Source organism: Lagenorhynchus albirostris, chromosome 9 (assembly GCF_949774975.1).
Source record: "Lagenorhynchus albirostris chromosome 9, mLagAlb1.1, whole genome shotgun sequence".
Taxonomy (NCBI): domain Eukaryota; kingdom Metazoa; phylum Chordata; class Mammalia; order Artiodactyla; family Delphinidae; genus Lagenorhynchus; species Lagenorhynchus albirostris.
In genome coordinates this window covers 33689990-33711931 of record NC_083103.1, presented here as the reverse complement: position 1 = coordinate 33711931, position 21942 = coordinate 33689990, and the positions used below count along the sequence as shown (strand labels likewise).

Genomic DNA, 21942 nt, shown 5'->3' with positions numbered 1-21942 from the left:
TTTGGATACCAAAATTTTAATCAACCACTTTTTATTGTTTTTGAATAAGTAGAATTTCTTTCCTTAGAAACTGTCATTTTTCCAAATATGATGTTTTACACAAGCAGAGAGCTTACTGTTTGATTTTTCTATTTGACCTTTGACAGCTGCTGCTTCCTACCAAGTAGTTGGTCAAAAGTGACAGGGCCAGTACAAGTAAAGCAAACAGTGTTTCATGAGGGTTTAATAATTAATAACCTGACTTGTCATCCGAACTTCCACAGATCCTGTTCCTTACTGTGTCATTGGCAGTGAGATTTTAACAAGAGAAGTCTGTATAAAAAGCAATTGCTCTTTTGTTTCCAAAACAGGTATTACAAGTGGATAAATAATGTGCACTGCTCTGAGCCCAAAGGTACGCAGTGGACCTGGCCTCTCTGATATGCATCAGTATAGCCAGTGGCTGGCCAGCAGACATGAAGCTAATTTGCTACCGATGAAAGAAGATCTGGCCTTGTGGTTAACCAATCTGTTAGGTAAGGTTATAAGATCTCATTTTGTCATCAAAGATAACAGGTTTATTCTCCCTGCTCATGTAGTGTCCTTCTCCTAAGCATGTGACACCACTTTAGAAAGAAAGACTTTCATTATTTGCATTTTGCATCTGGGAGACCTGAAGCATATAGAGAACTTAAATGAATTTCCCAACGCCTCTCACATTAACTGTGCTTAGTAATTCCAGTATCATGCATTGTAACTGTGTGGTCAAATTGCTCATTTCATCTACACCCTTGCTGATCTGATTTATTTTTACTTTTCTTTCATGCAACTGACCAGTTTGGTCTATTCTTTTGACACTGCACACGGGCCACAGTCTGTGAGATCTGGCTTCTAAAGCTAGATTTCGTTGCCCTACTTTTATAGCACACCTTCTAAAACTGCTGAATACCCAGACTCTGGAACAATAACATCTATCCTTTGTCCAAATGAGCTGACTGGAGTCATCCAACCTTGAACTAAAATTTTTCTTTTCATTACACTTTTGTTTTTAAGTATTCTTCCAAAAGGACGATCTTAGAGAAAAATGCTACCTCATGCTAAGGCTGCCTCTTTTTTTGTTTCTGTTGTGCTGGCATATTCAGAGTATACAATTTCAACCATGTGCAAAGTGGAATCATACATTCAAAGGATCATCATATAAAGCAATGCTTTTTCACTAGTAATTTTTCACAGAGAACAAAATTGTTTTAAGACCTGAAAAAAGGATCCTTATAGAGTCTATAAGATTTGAATATTGAGTAAACATAGAATTTGCATGGTGCTTTATCATTTACAGAAAGGATTTCACCAATATTATTTTATTATTGAAAGGATTCCTTCAAGGTAAGTGTTGTTATCGTCACTTTCTAGCTGCTGAAACTGAAGAGTTTAGTGAAGAGCATAGGGCATCTGTAATTTTAGCAAGGTTTGACAAGGTTTTAGCACATTTGAGCAAGATTTTTCTTTTTGCTCACCATGGCTCTGGATTTTTACATTGCTTTTGCATTTTTTAAGCCTTTATCCTAGAGTTAGATCTTTCCTTTTTCCTTACTGTGTGCACATGCTTTTGACAATTCTATGTAGTCTAACCAGGGCTACCGCATATGGAAATGCAGGTGGTGCCCTTTGCAAGGGAGCCCAGTTAAAGGGTAAGAGAAGAAATGCAGAAGGCATCCTTCACATCCATCACTCCCCAGAAAGACCCTTCACTGTGCTATGGAGTGATATCCACCAGAAGGAAGGGCTACCTTTCATTTATACAAGGGGAGAGCATTTTTATTTATCTCCATTATAGAGAGGATGTCAATTTAGCCTAAACAGATGGGTTTCCTCCCTCTTTTGTGTGTTCACTAATTATTGTTATATTAGTATTTTATTAACTTAGAGCTGTTTTCAGATATGGGCTGTCACAGCATGGCAGTATAGAAGTTAAGGCACAGACTTGGAATGAACTGCCTGTGTTTGAACACCAGATGTGCCACTTAACTGGCAATATGATCTTGAGCAAGTTATTTAATCTTTCTGTTCTTTAGTTTCCTCATCTATGAAGTGGTAATGACAGTAGGATTGCTGTGAGATTAAATAATTAAAATATGTATACTACTTAGTGCCTGAAATATTATAACTCTATATGTGGTGGTGTTATTCCATTTATATAGTTCAGTGATATGATTAATTTGATTTGGTGGGTAAGTTCATTCATTTATTCAACAAATATTTGAGTGTACATCAGCATAATAATTATTTGAATAAAATGGACTCTGGGATCAGAATGCTTGAATTCAAATCTCAGTGCCATCACTTACTAGCTCTGTGATACTGGGCAATTTTCTGAATGCACTGTGCCTGGGTTTCGTCATCTGTGAAATACATATAACACTAGTACCAACCTCATGGGATTGTTGGAGCGTCAAGTAAGATCGTCAGCTTTAGAACAAGGTCTGGCACATAGTAATCAACTAGCTATAGTAAATATACTAGCTATTGTGTTTATTGTGTTTCAGCACAGTCTGCTAAGTGCTAGAGGGTAGAGTGGTGACTAAGAATAGACAGAGTGCCTGTTCGTATAGAGCTTGGAGTAGATTGAACAAGAAATTAATATAAATAAGTGACTGAATAAATGATTCATTAATTGGACTTGGTATAAACACTAAAAGATATAGGTTGCAATAAGAATGTAAAAACAAGGAGATGGGAATGGGGCAGATGATCAGAGGGCTTGGGGAAATCCTTTTTAAGGGGTCTTATATTTAAAACTGAGATCTGAAGAATAATTAATAGCTAGCCAGACAAAGTGTGGGGAAAAAAGCCTGTGTGGAAAGAATGGCATGTGCGGGATAGGAAGGAGTTTGGCGCCTTAGAAGAACTGAACAAAAGCTAGTGTCAACAGCGTAGATCAAGAGGGGGAGACTTTCATGAGATTTGTTGGGGCTAGAGCGTATACTGCTTTGAATACCATGTTGAGGAGCTTATAATTTATTGCATGCTCCACGAGGAGTCCCTGAGATGTTCCAGGCAGGGGGAAATCATGATTATGAGTATAGCCTGATTACACAGGTGTGTTCCAAGGTCCCATGACTTGTCATCAAAAGCATTTTATTTGGTGAATGTGATCATTTACAAAGTAGCTTGAGCAGTGTGAGCAGCCCCAAGACAGCCTCAAAGAATAGAGAGTCAGTGTATGTGTAATGGAAATATCCTTGGACTAAAAGTCAGGAGACCTGGCTCCTAACTGGTGTCAGGAGACCTGGCTTCTGATTCTGGCTCTCTCACTTGGTAAACTTGCCCAAAGTCACTCAGCTATCTTTTCTGGGCTCAGTGTCCTCACCATAAAATGAAGGGGTTGGAGTAGATGATCTCTAATGTCCATTCCAGTTCCAAAAGTCTAAGTTTCCAAGAAATCCAGCTCTTGAGACCCAGTTTGAAATCATCAATATGTATAAACAAGGAGAAAACAGTTTACGTAAATGAATAATCTTTCTTTTAAAGAATAAAAAGGCTAATGTTCTTAATGCCAGTTATTGGTAACACAGAAGCAACTGATGGCTTGTGAAATTTTCTCAGAAAAGAAATCTTAAAAGAATCTCAAAAAAAAAAGAATCTTAAAATATAGTAAAGTGCCACTTTCTGTTAACTTGAATTCATAAAAGTAGGTAGATGATAGATTTCAAGTAAATATCCTCATGGTAACTTGGAAAGTAGACCAATAGCTTGAGGTTATTTAAAGTGGTAAAACATTCAGAGGTAAGAAAATATGTTATGTACTAGAATGGTGATAATAAGGAAGAGAGAAAAAATGTATGGCTATGTGACAAGATATTTTTACTAGACATAATAGATACATTTAGTATTCACGTATTTTAGAAATGGAGTCATTAAAGTAAATTTTAAAATTTTACTGGTCATTTTGTTGCCTCAGAAATATTTGCAAATTTATATTATACAGCTCTATTTCAATTCTCCATTTTTATCTACTTGAAGGTTAGAGATATCTTGAAGGTAGTTTCAAAGTTGATCTGGTCTCTAGATAAAGTATCTGAATTTTTTGGTGAGGTGGAAATTCACATACTAAATTAAAGCTTCTGACTAGACTTTGCCATTGTAGTGTGGACCTTACTTGTGGAAAGATTTCCTATTTCTTTCTAGCAATACTTGACTAAAATGTAACTTTTTTTCCTTTTTTGCCTTTCAAAAAAAGTAGTAATGATATTCTAAATTCAGGTATTTCTGATCCTACATATAAAATGTCAATTGAAAGGTGGAATTTTTTAAAGAATGCTCACTTTGCATTCAGGTTTTTTGGTGGATAAAAATTATTTGATAGAGAAGAAAATTATTTCATTGGTTCATAGACCAATATTCACATTCTTGCCAAATATGAAGGCATAATACTGTAATTTTCAAGTACTATATATTTACTTAATCAGTAACAATAATAGCGCTTTAGATTCCTCAGCATAAAATTAAAGCAGCAATAGCAAATTTGCAATAGCAAATTTTTAGACTAACTAAAATTTATATATTAGAATATAAAAAACTATTTTATAAGTTAACTAGTTGAGTTAAATAAATTGTCATGATGGTTGGGATTTGTTTATGTGGTAGCATACCAGACTGATTCATGAGAAAATCATCCTGTGATATTTACAGACTACTTACATATCTTTGTAGTCCAAGTATGTTTTCTATTGATAATAGTTGACACTATGGAGTTTTATGACCAACACTCAGAAAAGACAGCAAAAGAAACCTGAATCAAGAGAATCTTGCCTCTAAAACATTTCTCTGGCCATTGTCCCCTGCTGTACATTAAATATACACATGTAATTTTTATTTTAGGTTTTCTGTTCTGTTATTTTTGTTCATGAACTAGCTATTGCTCATATGTTAATTAACTATGTCCTTAGGACATATTTGAACATCAAATGATTATACAAATAAGTCTTGGAGAAAAACTTGTTACTTTGAATAAACAGCATGTAATTAAATTAACAGTCCCAGATTATAGCAACTACCCATCATTCAGATAGATGAGGCACATTCTACAGATTTCATGATTGTTGAAAGACTATTGAAGACTGTTGTTGGTTTAATTTTAAAATGAATATACTAACATAGATGTTCTCAGATTGTTTATTTATTTTGTGTTTCTTTAATCATTTGAAAATGACCTTTATCTTCAATTAGTATTTGTTTAATAACACTACATGAATCACATGGGAGTATAATTTTGAGAAAAGACTGTAGTTGTTAAGCATCACAGAAATTGATATTGCTCTTAAGGATTTTAGATCGTTAAGATGTAGGCATATGTGTTTGGATATATGCAGGGAGTTTGAATAAATCAAAAAATGTATTACAAATCAAGTTAAGCTAAATTGATTTTACTAATATTTAGAAATGCATTATGACAGTTGATGTTATGATGATTGTCCCTTTCTCTGACTTTCCTACATGCACATAAAGGAAAATTCAGTTGTTATATGCGTAGTATGATCAATAGGTAATGTTTTCCTTATTTCAGTTATTTCTGAAAAAACCTATTTTTAGCATTAGAAAGTTAAGCACCTATTTACTGGAGTTGCTGCTGTCTAATGAGTTTGGAACAGCTCTCTTTTCTTTTTTCTTAAAGTTCTTTTACTGGATACTTGTCCTGCAGACTTCTCATATTCTTGATGTAGTCAATAAAAATTTCTTAGGAAAGGTGGTGTCTTATGCTAGTTCAAAAGTTTAAAGAATCAAGTCTATGTTCACAAATTGACACCTTTCAGAGCAGTTACACCCTAATGTTTTTTACTCAACTTTTCCAACAGAACCGACTTTGTCTTTTGTTGATACAAATACAGGGTAGACTCTGAATCAGTGTGGAGCAGGTGCTGATCTAGGGTTTCTGGATATAATCAATCATTTCCTATCTCACAACATTTATATTTCAGTCTTAAAACACTGACTAATTTGAGTTAAGATAGCAGATGAGTTGCTTCGAGTTCTCTAATTGGAGCAATAGACTGTGATTGAGAGGTACAGTGGAGATTGGAGTAGAGTTTGATCATATCTAGATCACCCTTATAGATAAAACATACTAGTTTTCTTATGCAATGAATCAGGCTACATAACAGAGCATGCCTGAATGCTATTCTCGGTCATTCTCCAATCATCAGCAAGGTGGCTTGCTATTCATTTCTCAGCACCACTGTCTTCAGCCCTACACTGTTTTGTTTTTTTCTGAAGGAGTTTCTAGAGAGAAAAAATCTGTAGATTTTCTAAAAAGAAAAAGACAACTGCATTCAAGAGAATGCATTGTTATAGAAAATAGTCATTTGTGTATCCAGCAAATATTGATTTAACTAACTAAGAGTGGTGGCTAAAAACATAGACTCTAAACCTAGACTTCTTGGGTTAAAGAGTCAGATTCACTGTGTGAGCTTAAGCAAGTTATTTAACCTAAATACATCAATTTCATCATCTGTAAAATGGATATAATAGAAGCACTCACTTCGCAGTTTTGTAAAAATATTAAAAACATGAATACATGTAAAGTGCTTGGCATATAGTAAGAACTCAAATGTTAAATATCATTATTAGATATTATATATTATTAGGGAACTGAGTGTAGTACTGCTAACTTACTAGGAGGAAAACATTCTTTCCTAGCAAAATAGAAGATAAAAGGGATAATCTTTATGGAAATTATGGCAAGCCTACATTTCTGGGAGGAATACACTTGTATGTACAAGTATGTGTGTTGATTTTAGTTACCTGACAAAATATTTCAGGTACATGATTATTTCATATCATTGTATCCTCATATTTTAAGAGGAAATGACTAATCACAATATTTAACCAAACCACCTGATCTCTGTCTACTGGCAAATCATGACTGAATTGATGATGTGAAGATCTAAGTTCACAATTATGAACCCAGTAAGTAAAGATATTCTTTCTAGACTTGGCTATTTTGGGTTGACCTTCAAGTCAATAATAAAGACAACCCAGTATGTATCGGCATTCCAAGGTGATTTAATTGTGTCTGTTCATTGCCCCTTCTTTCACTAAATATACCAAAAACGTGGAAAGATGGGATTGGGGAAGAAATGATTCTATGCTACTAGAATCCTACTGTTTCTAGCATTTATAGTCTAATGTCTCAAACCAGCTACACAATTTATATTAAAGAAGATCTGGTTCTGTCTGACAGAGATTGAACTGTGTATAGCTTTTACTTGAGAAACTGTAATTAGTAATTAATAGCCTATTCTGATGGATTCGTCATGATTAAATTCAGCCAACTTTATATTCAGTTTTTTATATACTTTTGGTAATATTAATAGAATAAAGAGTATGATAATATATCACCCCATATAAGGATTATAACTGATTTCTTAAAATTATACAGTACATTTAAAATGTATATTTTATGATTCTTAATCATTGGATGGAAAATGTTACATATGAAGGTTTAAAAAAAATTCTCTGTCTTGCATTTTTCCTTCATTTGAGTCAGTACATTTCAACCATAAAGTATGTAATAGTGTCTGCTTTAGCCAAAAAAAAAAAAAAATCCCACCTTTTGGAGCTATAAAATATACAGAATTGAAAGCTGAGACCTAATATATTTTTCATTAGGTACAGATGTTCAATATTAAATTCCTCAAGTATTCATGAAAAGGAGGATAACAAAAAATTGTTCAGGTATAATGCAGAAAAAGTAAAAATCATTCCTTTTGGTAAATTGCTAATGACTTTTCAATGAAAGCCATTTTTCTTTTCATAATTTACAAGTTCTTGTAAATTTATTGTAATCATCTCATCACTTGACATTATGAATAGAATCTTTAAATTTTCAAGTAGCTTAATGAAATAATGCCTAAAGACCTCTTCCAAATGTAGAAAATCTTATAAGTAATTTATAAAGGAATCATTCAACAGTTTAGGTAAAGTTTACCTTCTTTACCTTGAAATGTAATTGATAATTTTAAAAATATTTCTAATATTTATTTTTATGCTTGTTCGTACATAACTCTCTTATTATCATTAGAAAATGAAAGCCAATATGGTGAATGCATAATACAAATTCTGTTGTGCTGGCTTTTTTGTATCTTGAGACTATTACTTTCATTCCTTAATTGAGCTGAGCTGCATACAATTTTGAAATACTAATAGCTCTGTATAGGCTACCTCTGTGGTGAGTACTTAGAGCTACTGCTGTTTTGCCACCTGCAGAAGTCATTATCCTAACTGAGGGCTAAAATGTGAACTATCCAGTAGGGAAAAAAAGAACATAAAAAAAGTAATTCTTTTTCCTCCTTCACCTGCCCTTCCCCCCAAACTGTAAAAAAATCATTTCAAACAGATGTTTCTTGAAAACCAAATATATTAGGTAGTGTGAGTTTAACTTTAAGCCAGTAGTATATCTGTTGTTCCAGTTGGTTTACATTTATCTTAAGTGTTCATGGAATTGAGCTGCATGCATTTTTCTTAAGATAAAAGGTAATCCTATGACTCTCAGTATAAAACTTTAAAATACCTCCTTTTTTCTTTTTTCTTTAACAACTACTTTTCACAGAAATAATACCCAACATTTTCTCAAAGTTTTCCAAGAGTTTGTTTCTTCATTTGTCAATTCACGTACTCACTGAACATGTTTTACTAGGTACCTTCTATGTAAGTAACATTATGCTTACCTCTGTAGTAACACACACAAAAAACAATATACCTCAAGAGGTTTCTAATGTACTGGTGATGACAGGAACTTTGTACAAAGCATGTTATTAGCCACAGAAGAAGTTTGATGAGTGCCAGAGTGAGTGATACTCCCGAGTATGACCATATAGGAAGGAGATTGATGTACACTGGGAGAATCTCTTTCTGGATTTCTGATTAAAGGGAAAGTAGAATGTGGCCAGGCAGATAGAAGATAGGGGGCTGTTATAGAAGGGGCCATGCCTGCACCAAGGCATGGGAGTGGAAACGGGAAGATCTGCCCATGGAACTAGGAAGGCAGGGTGCAGACCAAGGAGCAGGGTGTAAGCAAGGTAGAATAGAAAGGTGGATTAGCGGCATATGAGAGGACTTTGGATATTGGGTTAAAGCGGGTTTGTTTCATCTTTTACGTAGAGGAGAAGATTAGGGACTATGCAGTAAAGACGAAGATTGGCTCAGTGAGGGTGGTGTTTAGCAATATTAATTTTAGCAGTGATTATGGTATGTTCTGGAGGCAGACCTTGAGGATACGAGGACTAACCATTGTTCTTGCTGCTAGAGTTTAGGTATCAGACCATGAATTTTTTTTTTTTTTTTTTTTTTTTTTTTTTTTTTTTTGCGGTACGCGGGCCTCTCACTCTTGTGGCCTCTCCCGTTGCGGAGCACAGGCTCTGGACGCGCAGGCTCAGCGGCCATGGCTCACGGGCCCAGCCGCTCCGCGGCATGTGGGATCTTCCCGGACCAGGGCACGAACCCGTGTCCCCTGCATCGGCAGGCGGACTCTCAACCACTGTGCCACCAGGGAAGCCCCCATGCATTTTTTAAATTAAGATTATGGTTCTAGAAACAGAAGGAAGCATGAATCTATAGGACTTGTGACTAATAAGTTATAGGAAATTAAAACAGGGAAATAAAATATTCTGAAACTTAGAGAATTACAACACCAGGAAAAGGAGAGAGCTTAGGGAAAGGGGTTTTGAGGAACATACAAAAAAGAAATTAATGATTTTATAGAGCCTGGGGGGGTGGGGAATGGAGCCATCGGGAGTGATATTTAAAGGGTACAGTTTCTTTGGGGAGTGATAAAAATGTACTAACATTGACTGTGGTGGTAATTGCACAACTCTGTGAATATACTAAATGTCATTGAATTATGCACTTGAAAGAGGTGAATTGTAAGGGATGTGAATTATATCCCAATAAAGCTGTTACAAAGTAAAAGAAAAAAAGAAGAAAGAAAATATACTTTGGGAGCATATAAGAAAGAAAAATAACTTTTAACCAATAAAATGGCAGGGATGGACAACTGTGAATCATGTTCATAAGAGCAGTAATTGAAGCTGTGAGTGGTTGTGAGGAGACAAAAAAAAAAGCAGAGAGATCTGAACCTAATAATTCCACAGTTCAAGCACTGCATCAGGAAGGGGAAGAGTGGTTAGAGGGGCAGTGTTTTCTTATAGAGAGTTTCTTACTTGCATTAATTTTACCTGTATTATCTTCATCAGGAAAACAAACTCAATGGAATTTAGAGATGTGTTTTTTTGTTTTTTAATTTTATTTATTTTTTTTTGGCTGTGTTGGGTCTTCCTTTCTGTGTGAGGGCTTTCTCTAGTTGCGGCGAGCGGGGGCCACTCTTCATCGCAGTGCGCGGGCCTCTCACTGTTGCAGCCTCTCTTGTTGCGGAGCACAGGCTCCAGACGCGCAGGCTCAGTAGTTGTGGCTCACGGGCCTAGTTGCTCCGCGGCATGTGGGATCTTCCCAGACCAGGGCTCGAACCCATGTCCCCTACACTGGCAGGCAGATTCTCAACCACTGCGCCACCAGGGAAGCCCATAGAGATGTGGTTTTATGCATTGGCCACACTCTTAAAATTGCCAGTGGTGGTTGATTTTTGATATACTATGGCTCTATTTTATATTAAAGGGGAGCTATGGAGTTCTTGTGATGAAAGACGTATACACAACACAAAATACCAGTTTCGCTTTATGCTCTTGCCTTACAGGCCAAAGTAACTGAAAAACGTAAAATTCCAAAGAAACCATTCTTTCCAGTGATTTCCTATCTCAGATATGTAACTCAGCTAGAATTGGAATTTTGGTGATAAAAACTGCATATGTTGGCATGAATGTCACATTTGGGTTGGGGAATGATTGTGTTTTTATAATGCTTCTTTTTGTTATTTCAGGGAAGGAGATTACGGCAGAAACTTTTATGGAGAAATTGGATAATGGTGCCTTGCTCTGTCAACTTGTAGAAACTGTGCAGGAGAAATTCAAAGAGAGCATGGATGCTAACAAGCCCGCCAAGGTAAAAGGTCCCAAGGCAAAATCAGTTGCTGTCAGATGGTGGATTACACTTGTAGTAGCTTATGAATTGAGTTTGAGGATTTTGTTGTGAATGGATGCATTAAGTCCTCTATTAACAATGAAACACAGAGGGTGCTTTTTAATTAGGTAACGTGTTGTTTGCACTCTAATTACATAAATTACATAATCCTTTCAATAAGTCTAATTAAATAGAAGGTTATGGAAGTTGATGGTATTAATACAAAACAAATGCTGTATATAAACTGGTTGAATCTGATCTATTGATTAAAATTTTAACAGAGAAATAATTTATGTCATCAGGCAATGAACAAAATCTGGTCAAGAAAGATATACTGAATAGGTCTTTGTTTCCAGATAGATTAAGACTGAATACTGGAACAAAATATCTGGAGTGTGTAATATTTTGCTCTTTTTAAGTAAGTAGTATTAAGTATTAAGTACTTAAGTACTAAGTAACTTTGAACAAATTATTTTCTTTCTGACTGCTCATATTTCCTTTCCACACATTGTTCTAATATTTTTCCTGGTTATTATAAACACATAATAAAAGTGTGGTGTTTGATATTTTTGGAAAGGAACAAGGTAGATGACACTTTTCTTAATTTTATTTTTTTTTTACTTTCCTTAATTTTAGACAGAAGAAAAAGAGGTAAGAAAAAATGAGGTTAAAATATTGTTGAAGACAGCTTAAAAGTAAAAGGAAAAGCTGTTAAACTTTCTGCAACTCTGGCAAAAGAAAAGTAAAACTTATTATTTATGTCAAATTTCTTTATGATTACTGAACTAAAATCTAAACAAAAGATAAAGCTCCCTGAAACAATGGGTTTCTTTTTATAGCGCTGTAGTTAGTTTGGGGATAATATTTTATATTGCTCTGTAAAGTATTACATAACATACAAAGCCTCTTCATTTTTTTTTCCATCTTAAAAGCAGGACAGGAATAATGACGCAGACATAGAGAATGGACTTGAGGACACGGGGAGGGGGAAGGGTAAACTGGGACAAAGTGAGAGAGTGGCATGGACATATATACACTACCAAATGTAAAATAGATAGCCAGTGGGAAGCAGCCGCATAGCACAGGGAGATCAGCTCGGTGCTTTGTGACCACCTAGAGGGGTGGGATAGGGAGGGTGGGAGGGAGGGAGATGCAAGAGGGAAGAGATATGGGAACATATGTATAAGTATAACTGATTCACTTTGTTATAAAGCAGAAACTAACACACCATTGTAAAGCAATTATACTCCAATAGAGATGTTTAAAATTTTTTTTTAATTTAAAAATTTAAAAAATAAAAGAAGCTCTGTGAAAATGTTTATTAACTCATTGGCTCCCAAACCTTGCTGTGCAGAGGAATCACCTGAAGATCTTTAAAAACTATGAGGCCTGGCTCCTTTACCTGAACATTCTGATTTAATCCCCATGGAGAAGGACCTGGGGATTGGGAGCTCTAAAAAGCTCTGCAGGTGAATCTAATGTGCAGCAAAGTTTGGGAACAATTGAGTTCATTTTTTGTTTTCCTGCGTTTAGATGCAGACTAAATGATTTATGAACGATCACGCAGCTAGTAAGTGACAGAGCAAGAACTTGATGTAGACGTCCTCTTTCCAAGTCTAATGCTCTCTCACTTTGGTTCACTATGCGTAGCTTAGACACGAAGAGATCGCTTATGAAAATGCAGACAATGTTAGGACTGTTAGGAAACTGATTTTTCTTCTGCTGTGTCCTCCATTGTAATGTAACTGGCTTTTACTTCAGTTCACTAATGAGAAAACATAATGCATAGTAGGAGGACAATCTGCATAGAAAATTCACTCTAAAATAATTAACAGAGGGGAAAAAAAGGGGTTGTGCCCAGATTTTTGAAAGCATTATCTTAATAATGCTTGTATAGGTCCTGCAACCTCTATTTGTATTATTTATTGTTGAGGAAAGAGAGCTCATTGCCTCCATATTAAGATCTTGAATCCTTCCTAGTAACAAAGAATAAGCAACTCTACTAAGGCACAGTTTTCTGATTTTGTTTATTTTGTCAACTTTTGCTTTTTAAAACAGAAGTTAAGATCCCTGAAGAGAATTATAAGACTGTCAAGTGTAAGACAGCCCACAAAGCACTAGTCTATTGCATAAATGCTTTGATGTTGAACACATTTTGCTTGGGTTCTAGTTTTACTATCTATTGAGTGGATGTGTCTGAGCCTTAGTTTTCTTATCTTTAAAATAGGATTAATAATTATGCATCTATGCCTGCCAAAGAGCATTACACAAAAAAGACTATTGGTAAATATTACCTCTCATGCATTTGAGTTAAGAGACCCTGATGAGAATTTTAGATTAACTAGAGGAAACTAGAAGAAAAAAATAAGTACCTTGTAAAAGTTTATAGTTAATGTGATAGCTACTCTATGCAAATATATGTATTGATACATTTGACCCAAATCTCCATAGTAATATGTAATATTGAGGATAGGTATGAGTCAGGAGTTTGCTAGCTGTTTCCTTTGAAACATTTATTTCAAATTATATTAGTTTTATAATAAAACTGTAAAACATAAAAAGAAACAAAAGAAATTTTCCTTTCATTTATTGACCTTAAGCCATTTGTTTAATTGAATAAAAAACTCAAGTAATATTTTGACTATGATAAATGTTTTAGTATAAAAATTCAACCATCATTATTAAACAAGTGTAGGTTTTAAAAAACCCACTATGACCTAACTTTCAATGCTCAAAAAATCAAATTTACTCTGAGTTAGAAGTTGACACAATTACTCTTGACTAAATTGCCTTCTGTGTCCTTGGCAAAATTCATATATTTCACAACTTACTTCCAGTGCAGCTTAAATCAAAATAGCATGTGCTTAACTTTATGAAAAATGCAAAGACAGCTAGTTTTTCTTTTTGCATTTTATGAGAAATTTTTCAAAAGATGAAAAGCCAAATGGCTAATATCTTCATGGCTATTATTGTTCATAAATATAATTTTCTCAAGAGTCATGGTCTTCAGTCCACCTTTGTCTATAAACAGAAATAGCTGTTATATGATATTCGACAATATTTTGTTATTATTAAATCTAAATTTAAACCAGAATAGATTTTCTAAGACCCACGTAGTTGAGTTTACATTGACTGTTTCCTTTAGGAAAAAAGGAGACTTTCAAATTGGAGGTTACAATATTAAGATCACAATATTGTTTGCTTATGTGTGTATGTAAGTAATTATTTTCCACCTGGGCGTTTTGAAATTTAGGGACAATAGTGGTGAAGATAGATGAGTTGGCCAATTACTTTGCTGAATTAGTGAAACTGTTATGTTTAGAAAGATGTTAAAACAATATTACTTAAAAAAAAATCAACGGCAAACTTGATCTCATCTAAAGTCACGTTATAGGAAGTCCTTTGTAATTCTTTTCCAGCTGCTTAAATCTCATATTCTTGTTCTCATAGCAATATTTTTACTTTTCCTGATTGATAGTTAATTTGGGGATTTTACAGCTGTGTAAATACTTTAGAGCGAGTAAGTTATGTCTGGTATGTGTGAAGTATGTCTGTGTTAAGAGTGATTTAAACACTATTAATATTTGCAAGTAAATTTAATAAATATGTTAGACAGTTTACATATTTAATATTTTATTTATAAATGCATGACTCATAGCCTATTCTGACTTGATAAAATACCCTGAATTAAAATAAATTATATCCTATGATTCTTTCTTTCCAAGCATCAATGGATCAATTTTAAAAATAGCCTCTCTATGGTTTTAGCTTTAAGTAGTTAATCTTAGCCTGTGCACTTTCTCATTTTGCATGGAAGCAATGCAGAGATTTCACAGAGTTACGCCATAGTTGGGTTACAAGTATTTGAGACCAGGGTGCAGCAATTTAATGTGTAGTTTGATTTTGATTACTTTATATGTACCATAATACAATCAATTTATTATAAATATAAATGTTAATATTCCCAGAGCTGAGGAACTTTAAAGGCAAAAATCTAAACTATTAATCTTTCCAATATCCTATTGGGATGAGAAAACCAAAACAAGTGATAAGTTCAAGGTTAGGTTTTATGCCTTTTGACCCTTAGTTACTTGGCGTCTCCAATCAAGGCAAAATAATTGTTACATTGTTGTATGAACTTTCATATCCTGGTCTAGAGAGTTCACTTGCTATTGTATAATTACTCTGTTCTTTTTCCCAATCATGACTTGCTGATTTGTGTACACGATTTTCTGAACCACTGGGGCATCAACATGGTGCAAAATACTCAAAGGATTCAACCTCTTTTTTTCTCCTAACACTCCTGTTTGTCTCATTTATCTTAAGAGTCTCTGCCCCAGACATCAGAGTTTCCCTGGGTTCAGAGTTTCCTTTGACTTCAAAGAGCTCTGGGTGGTTAGATCAGGTTTGAAGTACATGAAGGGAAAAGAAAAAAAAAAAAGAAGTTCTGTTACTTAGTAGAATGCTACATTATGCTCTAAGGAAGGAACTGAACATTCACCATCTAAATGTAGAATCCAGCCCTTGTTTGTGGGAAAGAACATCCTAGTCAGATAGAAGGCCCATAGTATGTTTGCCCATCAAGAAAACCTAGTTCTCTGAGCTGTGAGATAGCAATACCTCAGGATGTTGTGCCATCCAGGAATTAAATAAGACATAACGATCAGAGTTTTTCCCCTCAAAAATCAATAGCACATTCTGTTGAGAGAACGTCTTACCAAGATTGAATTCAGAGAAATCCAGAAATTTGTGTGTACTGCTGGTGTCTCTGACAGAACAAGTATGGTAGAAGTGGTAAAAGGTTTTTCTTGAAAAGAAAATCTCAGCTGTGATTAATCTACAGGTGTTTGTATCTAGCCGTGCAACTAAAATAATCGTATATTCCTTAAGAAATCCATGATTTTGAAATGCAAATGTATTGCCAAGATTAAACCAACAGAGTGAATCATGATGAGAGGGAGGGAATATAGGTGGAATGATATGGAAATAAATGATTTTTTTGATGGGTTATTTCTCGGCCTGGGATTGAGGAGAGATGAAAAAAATAGGAAAGTTAGTGATAAAGTCCAATTCCTAGGAATTAAAAGAAATAAATATCTTCAAGTTTTAAATATATTAAAATAAATCATTCCCCATTATAAAATTAAATTCTCTTGTCCCGACTTCTCTAGCTCAGAGACAATGAAATGTCTTGGTTAATGTTTTTATCATTGGCAGTTTCTTCTGTTTTATACCATATTACAGGGATATGCCTAAATGGGGCTTAAACGCTATAGCAGTAAATGTTATAGAATAATAACATTTATAGAATAGCATACATAAAATGTAGAATGATATAAAAAGCTTCTTGACTTTTTTTCACCCTTTGTCAGCTAGTCATAGGGGACTTGATATGGACTCTATGTGCAGGCTGAGAAAAAAAAGTAGTGTGAAAAGTGAGCAGGATAGGAAGTGAATGATGTGCTTGTGGAATTTACCTGGATCTTCAGGACTGATTGAACTAATTCTATATGTTACACTTCTACTCCATGATAGAGTGTCGCTGGGCACAACTAAAAATATGGTCAAGTTAATTATCTGGAGCTAAGTTCATTATAAACTGTTCAAGTTTCATGGTCATTAGTATCCCGAGACAGGGATTCAACCTCCATCAAACAACCATAGCAAGCTAGGATATATATTACAAGATATCCTTTACAAAAAAGGCAATGTTCCTACATGGCCTCCACTACTGGCCCCAGAAACTTTACTTAGTTGGCAAAGCCCCCTTCCTGGATTCTCATAGGGTTTATCTTACACCACTAGAATGCGTGTATTTTATGAACTCATCTAGTTTGCCTACTATTCCTGTTCTTCAATATCAAATCAGCAAAATATCATGATATAGTAGAAGAGTTTGGTATTTTGTGGGATGTTGAAATCCCCATAGTCCCTGTAGGCTATGTCACAGAGCTGGAGCTTGAGATGCAGGATAGTAAGTGTTCTGTTATTTTTGTCAAGTGTATGTAAACTGCTTCTGGATTTTTCTATTTATTAGGATTAAGAAAATTGCATCTTCCATATCAGTAGATGCATGCCAAGTACCAGGATATTTGTTCATATACTTCAATGAAAAGACCACATCTGGAACAACTATGATTGAAACTGTTACTTCATTATAATTTCCCCACTGTTCTTTGCATCCCATCTGTCTTATATATGGCCTTGAATCGAATGGAGATATGACGGAAATTACTTTCTTTGCAATGTTCGAGTCATTGATAGTAGTGTGAATCTCTGATTTTTTCAAAATTGTGATATTTTATTTGGTCCTTCTGTCAAATATGAATTTATTCCCTGTATCAGGTAATAAAAATTCTGACAGTTGCTGAGAATATCCATGCCAAATACACATTCTGGAAGGCACAATAGTCATAGTGTAATGTGGACTAAGGTCATATATCCATCTATCACCTGGTCCCCACAAGGCATTTCCCTTTCCCTAATGCATAGTAAACAGTTGAGGTCTCTGTTATAAGAAGGAAGCTTTACAGTAAAGACTTGAGATCAGCACTCCTTTCATTCACTGGGCTCAGGGTCTACAAATTGGCTCTCATCTGTCAGAACACCTGTACCCTATTGTTATATTTAGTTGTTTTCTTGTCTTATTCTTTCTTTATTCCTTTACTAGACTCTAAGATCCTTGAGGACATGGTTTGTGTTCTATTCACATATAAGTCCATCATAATAACTGGCATATAGGTGCTCAGTTGACGTGTTTTGGATGAATAAATAAATGAATGAGTGAATAAATGGACCAATGCAGACATTTACTTGTAGATCCAGATGTTGTTATGAAACGATTTTTAATCCTGAAGACTTTTATTCTTACCGACTTGAAAATTCCTCCCTCTGCTGGTTCTGCTTAGCTCAGAAGTCTTTGATGTGCAAAATCATATGGAACAAAGTTGACTTTTTAAGTAATGGAGAAAACAGATTAGAGAATTTTAGGGTGGTGCAGGGGAAGAACAAGGATCTGAGGACATTAAAAGTACTGACAAGAGACTGGCTGAAGCAATAGACCGTGGAGGTCTAAACTAGTTAGTAAATAAATGCTGGAGGAGGTCGGTCATTTAGGTAATTGTAGATGTTATTAGATAGTCACATGATATATTTATTATTTGAGTTCAGAGCATTATCTAAAGGTAAAAAAAATGATGATAGAAATGATCATATTAATATCCAAATGTTTTATTTAGTTTCGGGATTACTTTTCAAGGCCTGTTTGTAATGTTTGCCACAGTTCCTGTAAAATAAGGATGAGATGAGTGATAACCAGTAGTTTTATGAATTTGCTCACCATTGAGAATTAGGAAGAAGAATAATTGTAGGGCCTTTCATGGAATAGGTTCTCAAGAGATAGTTCTGACCTGAAATGAGGTATTGTTACAGCAATTAAGGGTTGTGTTTTTCAATTACTGAAGGAGCCGTAAAGATGGAATCACCATGTTTCTTTCTTTTCTTTTTTTACATCTTTTTCCCAGTAACTGACTCTTTTGCCCAATAAAATAGTTGGTGAGTGAAATGAGAATAGAAGAACTATTGTTTCTTCTCAGCCCCTAATTAGTCATCTACCAAAACACTATTTAACGACCAAGGTAAAAGTACAGTTTCTGTAAAACTGCAGGAGGGAATCAGAAAATTGCAGTGTTTAGGAACATGAGCAATAAATACTGCTATTAGCTTTCCAAAAAACGTGTTATTTTATTCACCAGTGGATAGCTCAAAAAGAAAATATAAAAGTCATTAAAGGGTAACAAGTTCATCATTTTATCAATCTTTAATAATATAGAATATTATGAACTACAAATATTTCATAATAATTGAGTCCTACTTGTACATGTCATTTTGACATTTGTTAGATGATTGATGAGTATATGCTAGGAGCAGGAGGTGATGTTATTTGCTCTGTATATTCATGTGCCTGCCTGTTGGTGGTGAGAATGGGTGTGACAAAGACACAGTCTACTCAAGGAGTTTACTCTCTATCAGGGAGAATATATGTAGGTGGTAGTACATAGATGTTCAGATCAAGCATACAAAATGATTTGGAAGAAAGGGATTTTAAGCAGTCACAGATTAAAAAAGAGAAAGGCAATATTTTATTATGTGGCTAAATTTAGAATAGAACTTAAAACATATAGTAATATATACTGAAAAGTTTTCATACACATCGTTTTAAAAACATTATTTTGAGTATGTCTCATCTAATTCCTAGATCAAAGGTATACAAATTAAAAATAATAATACCTGCTTTGTAAAATAATGGCTGTACACACACTTGAATGCCCAGTGTGCACTTATATGGGCCTATTGCAATGGTTTTTAACTGGATTTTAGTACATTCATTTGACCATGTCTAGTACCCATACATTATTACGTTGTTTAATCTTACTTTTTATTACTACAAAGTCAGAATCTAAGTTATTCTCATTTGATTGTTCTCAATGAATCATAGAAGAATTGTCAATCTTCCTCTTATTGTATAATTCTTTTGGTGGGTGGTGGAGAAAGCCATTGTCTAGAAAGGCAGGCTGAGGTTCTTTGGGAAAATTACTAAAAACAGTATAAAGTTTGTTCAATTATCTGTAGATGGAATTAGAAGTTCAACTACATTTTGGCTTTACATATTTATAATTATTTGGACAAGTGTATAGATCCTTGTATAGCCAAATGGAAAATAACCATGTGCAAAGCATATAATTAACCTTTGTGACAAGCGCTCATGTTTGAGTAAGGTTTTTACATAAAAGAAGCAAATGACAAGAATCAGAATCATTTCAGAATTTCCCTCAAATTGCAAGAGAGTAAAATAAATTTTATTACTATTATGTTTACCTTCTTTCTTACTTGTTGTAGACCAGTAGCTGCTGACCTTTTTAACATGAGCAAAAGCAAGTCATTTTTTTCCCCAAGTTCTAATGTTCTTTTCACATTGGAGTTTGTTTCTGATGAGCTCTTTGTGCTAAGAGATGTGAGAGAGGGTATTTCTAGCCCTATTCTAATGCTCTGCTGAGAATCCCCAAAATCCAGAGTGAGGGGAGAGAAGGAGAAAGGCCAGGTGGCAGCATTTAATCTAGAAATTTGAAAAGTTTCAGAGCCTACAAGTTTATGTGGACCTGCTGATAAAGGACTCTCCTTCAAAAGTGTTTTTGAAAAGTGTTTCAAAAGTTCAAAGTGTAAGCTATTGTTTAGTAGTGTAAATGTTGGCTGCATTAATGACATATGAGGGCTTCCCTGGTGGCGCAGTAGTTGAGAGTCTGCCTGCCGATGCAGGGGACACGGGTTCGTGCCCCGGTCCGTGAAGATCCCACGTGCCGCGGAGCGGCTGGGCCCGTGAACCATGGCCGCTGAGCCTGCGCGTCCGGAGCCTGTGCTCTGCAATGGGAGAGGCCACAACAGTGAGAGGCCCGCGTACCGCCAAAAAAAAAGACATATGAAACATAAGACTAAAAATAAAACATGTTGAATTGAAATTCCAGAAAATGTGAAAAAAATTAAAACAAATTTTGGATTAGAAGAAGGAGGTTCACACACACACACACATTTTTCATCTACATGATTTCATAGCACCAGCAGAACATTGCCCCCTGAGCATAAAAGCAAACCTGATCAAATTTTTCCATGATGACATCATCTCTTCCCCTTACACGCTTACATACTGCATTTAACTGCATGCAGGCACATGGGCAAGACAAGATTGTAAAAGGAGTATAACTGGGGAAGTGTTTTCATGATATTTGATAGCACTAATTGTGGTCACTGCTGTTTCGAAGCTCTGTGGGTATAGAATATTATGTCAAGAAAAGTCACTCTCACCACATGGAAAATAGAAAATTAATCATTTTAAAATGAGCTGTTACTAAATGCTTTGGAGAAATTCTGGTCATTTTAACAAATCAATAATGATTATGCATGCCATTTCTTAATGAAGAACATTCACAGATTTTATAACAAGAGCCTTTTTTAAGGGACTGAAAATCAGGGGAAAAGAGTTTCTTTTTAATTTAAACATGTCTAGGGATTGCTTGGTGATTTAAAATATAAGTGCTCACCATATTGATGTGTGTGTGGTCCAAGGTATGTGGTACTGGTATATTACAGGCTAATGGCATAATGTTTTTTAGATGAGGTAATTGAGTTTACAGTATATAGAGCTTTTCAACTGTATCTTAAGCTTTTAGGGGCTAACTACATGAATACCTTCTATTGTTTCACTTAGCAGTTTGAAAATGCATTACATATCATGCATGAAGCTGTCTAGTATGTATTTGATGTTTATATTACTTTGCTAGTCATGTCTAATTTCACGCCAGTTTAGGCTGCTTGTCTAAAGAATGCCTTGCTAGCATCACTGCTCCATATAAGAAATAATGTAGCAATTCATATGTACATTTACATATGTATAAATATACATGCATCAATTATATTATAAATTATTATAATTTATATTGTTATAATATAATTTTATTTATTTATTTATTATGTTAATAATTTAATAAGAGAAACAATACCACATTTTATTCTATTTGTCATATTTGCTATATTTAAGCATTGTTTAAAGATTGAAACGTAAATGTCTGATCTTTTTTCTCAGACTAAATGAATACCATGTGATATGATAATAAAGCAACCATTTACTAAGTACTTACTCTAGGTCAGTAAGTAAGTTTTTTACATGGATTAAATCATCAGATAATTTAAAACTTAAGTCATATCATGTCAACTCCTAGCTCAAAATTCTTCAATGGCACCTTGACTCACTTGCAGGAAAAGTCTGAAATCTTTCTAAGTCTATAAGCACTATGTACTCTGTTCCCCAGCTGTCTATCTGATACAATTTCCTATGACTTTCCC

At 34.7% G+C, this 21942-nt stretch overlaps 1 protein-coding gene across 9 annotated transcripts in view; it reads left to right on the top strand.

Annotated features, from left to right (window-relative positions):
• Window positions 1-21942, top strand: part of GAS2 (growth arrest specific 2) — a 159494-nt gene that overhangs the window by 47783 nt on the left and 89769 nt on the right. For 7 of the 9 annotated variants that reach the window (XM_060159508.1, XM_060159509.1, XM_060159504.1 and 4 more), the window contains 2 exons: window positions 351-515; window positions 10907-11028. In XM_060159508.1, the coding sequence (XP_060015491.1) occupies window positions 371-515; window positions 10907-11028 (267 nt within the window). In that variant the 5' untranslated portion in view covers window positions 351-370. The remainder of the gene's footprint in view (window positions 1-350; window positions 516-10906; window positions 11029-21942) is intronic. The other 2 variants (XM_060159511.1, XM_060159512.1) reach the window with 1 other exon arrangement.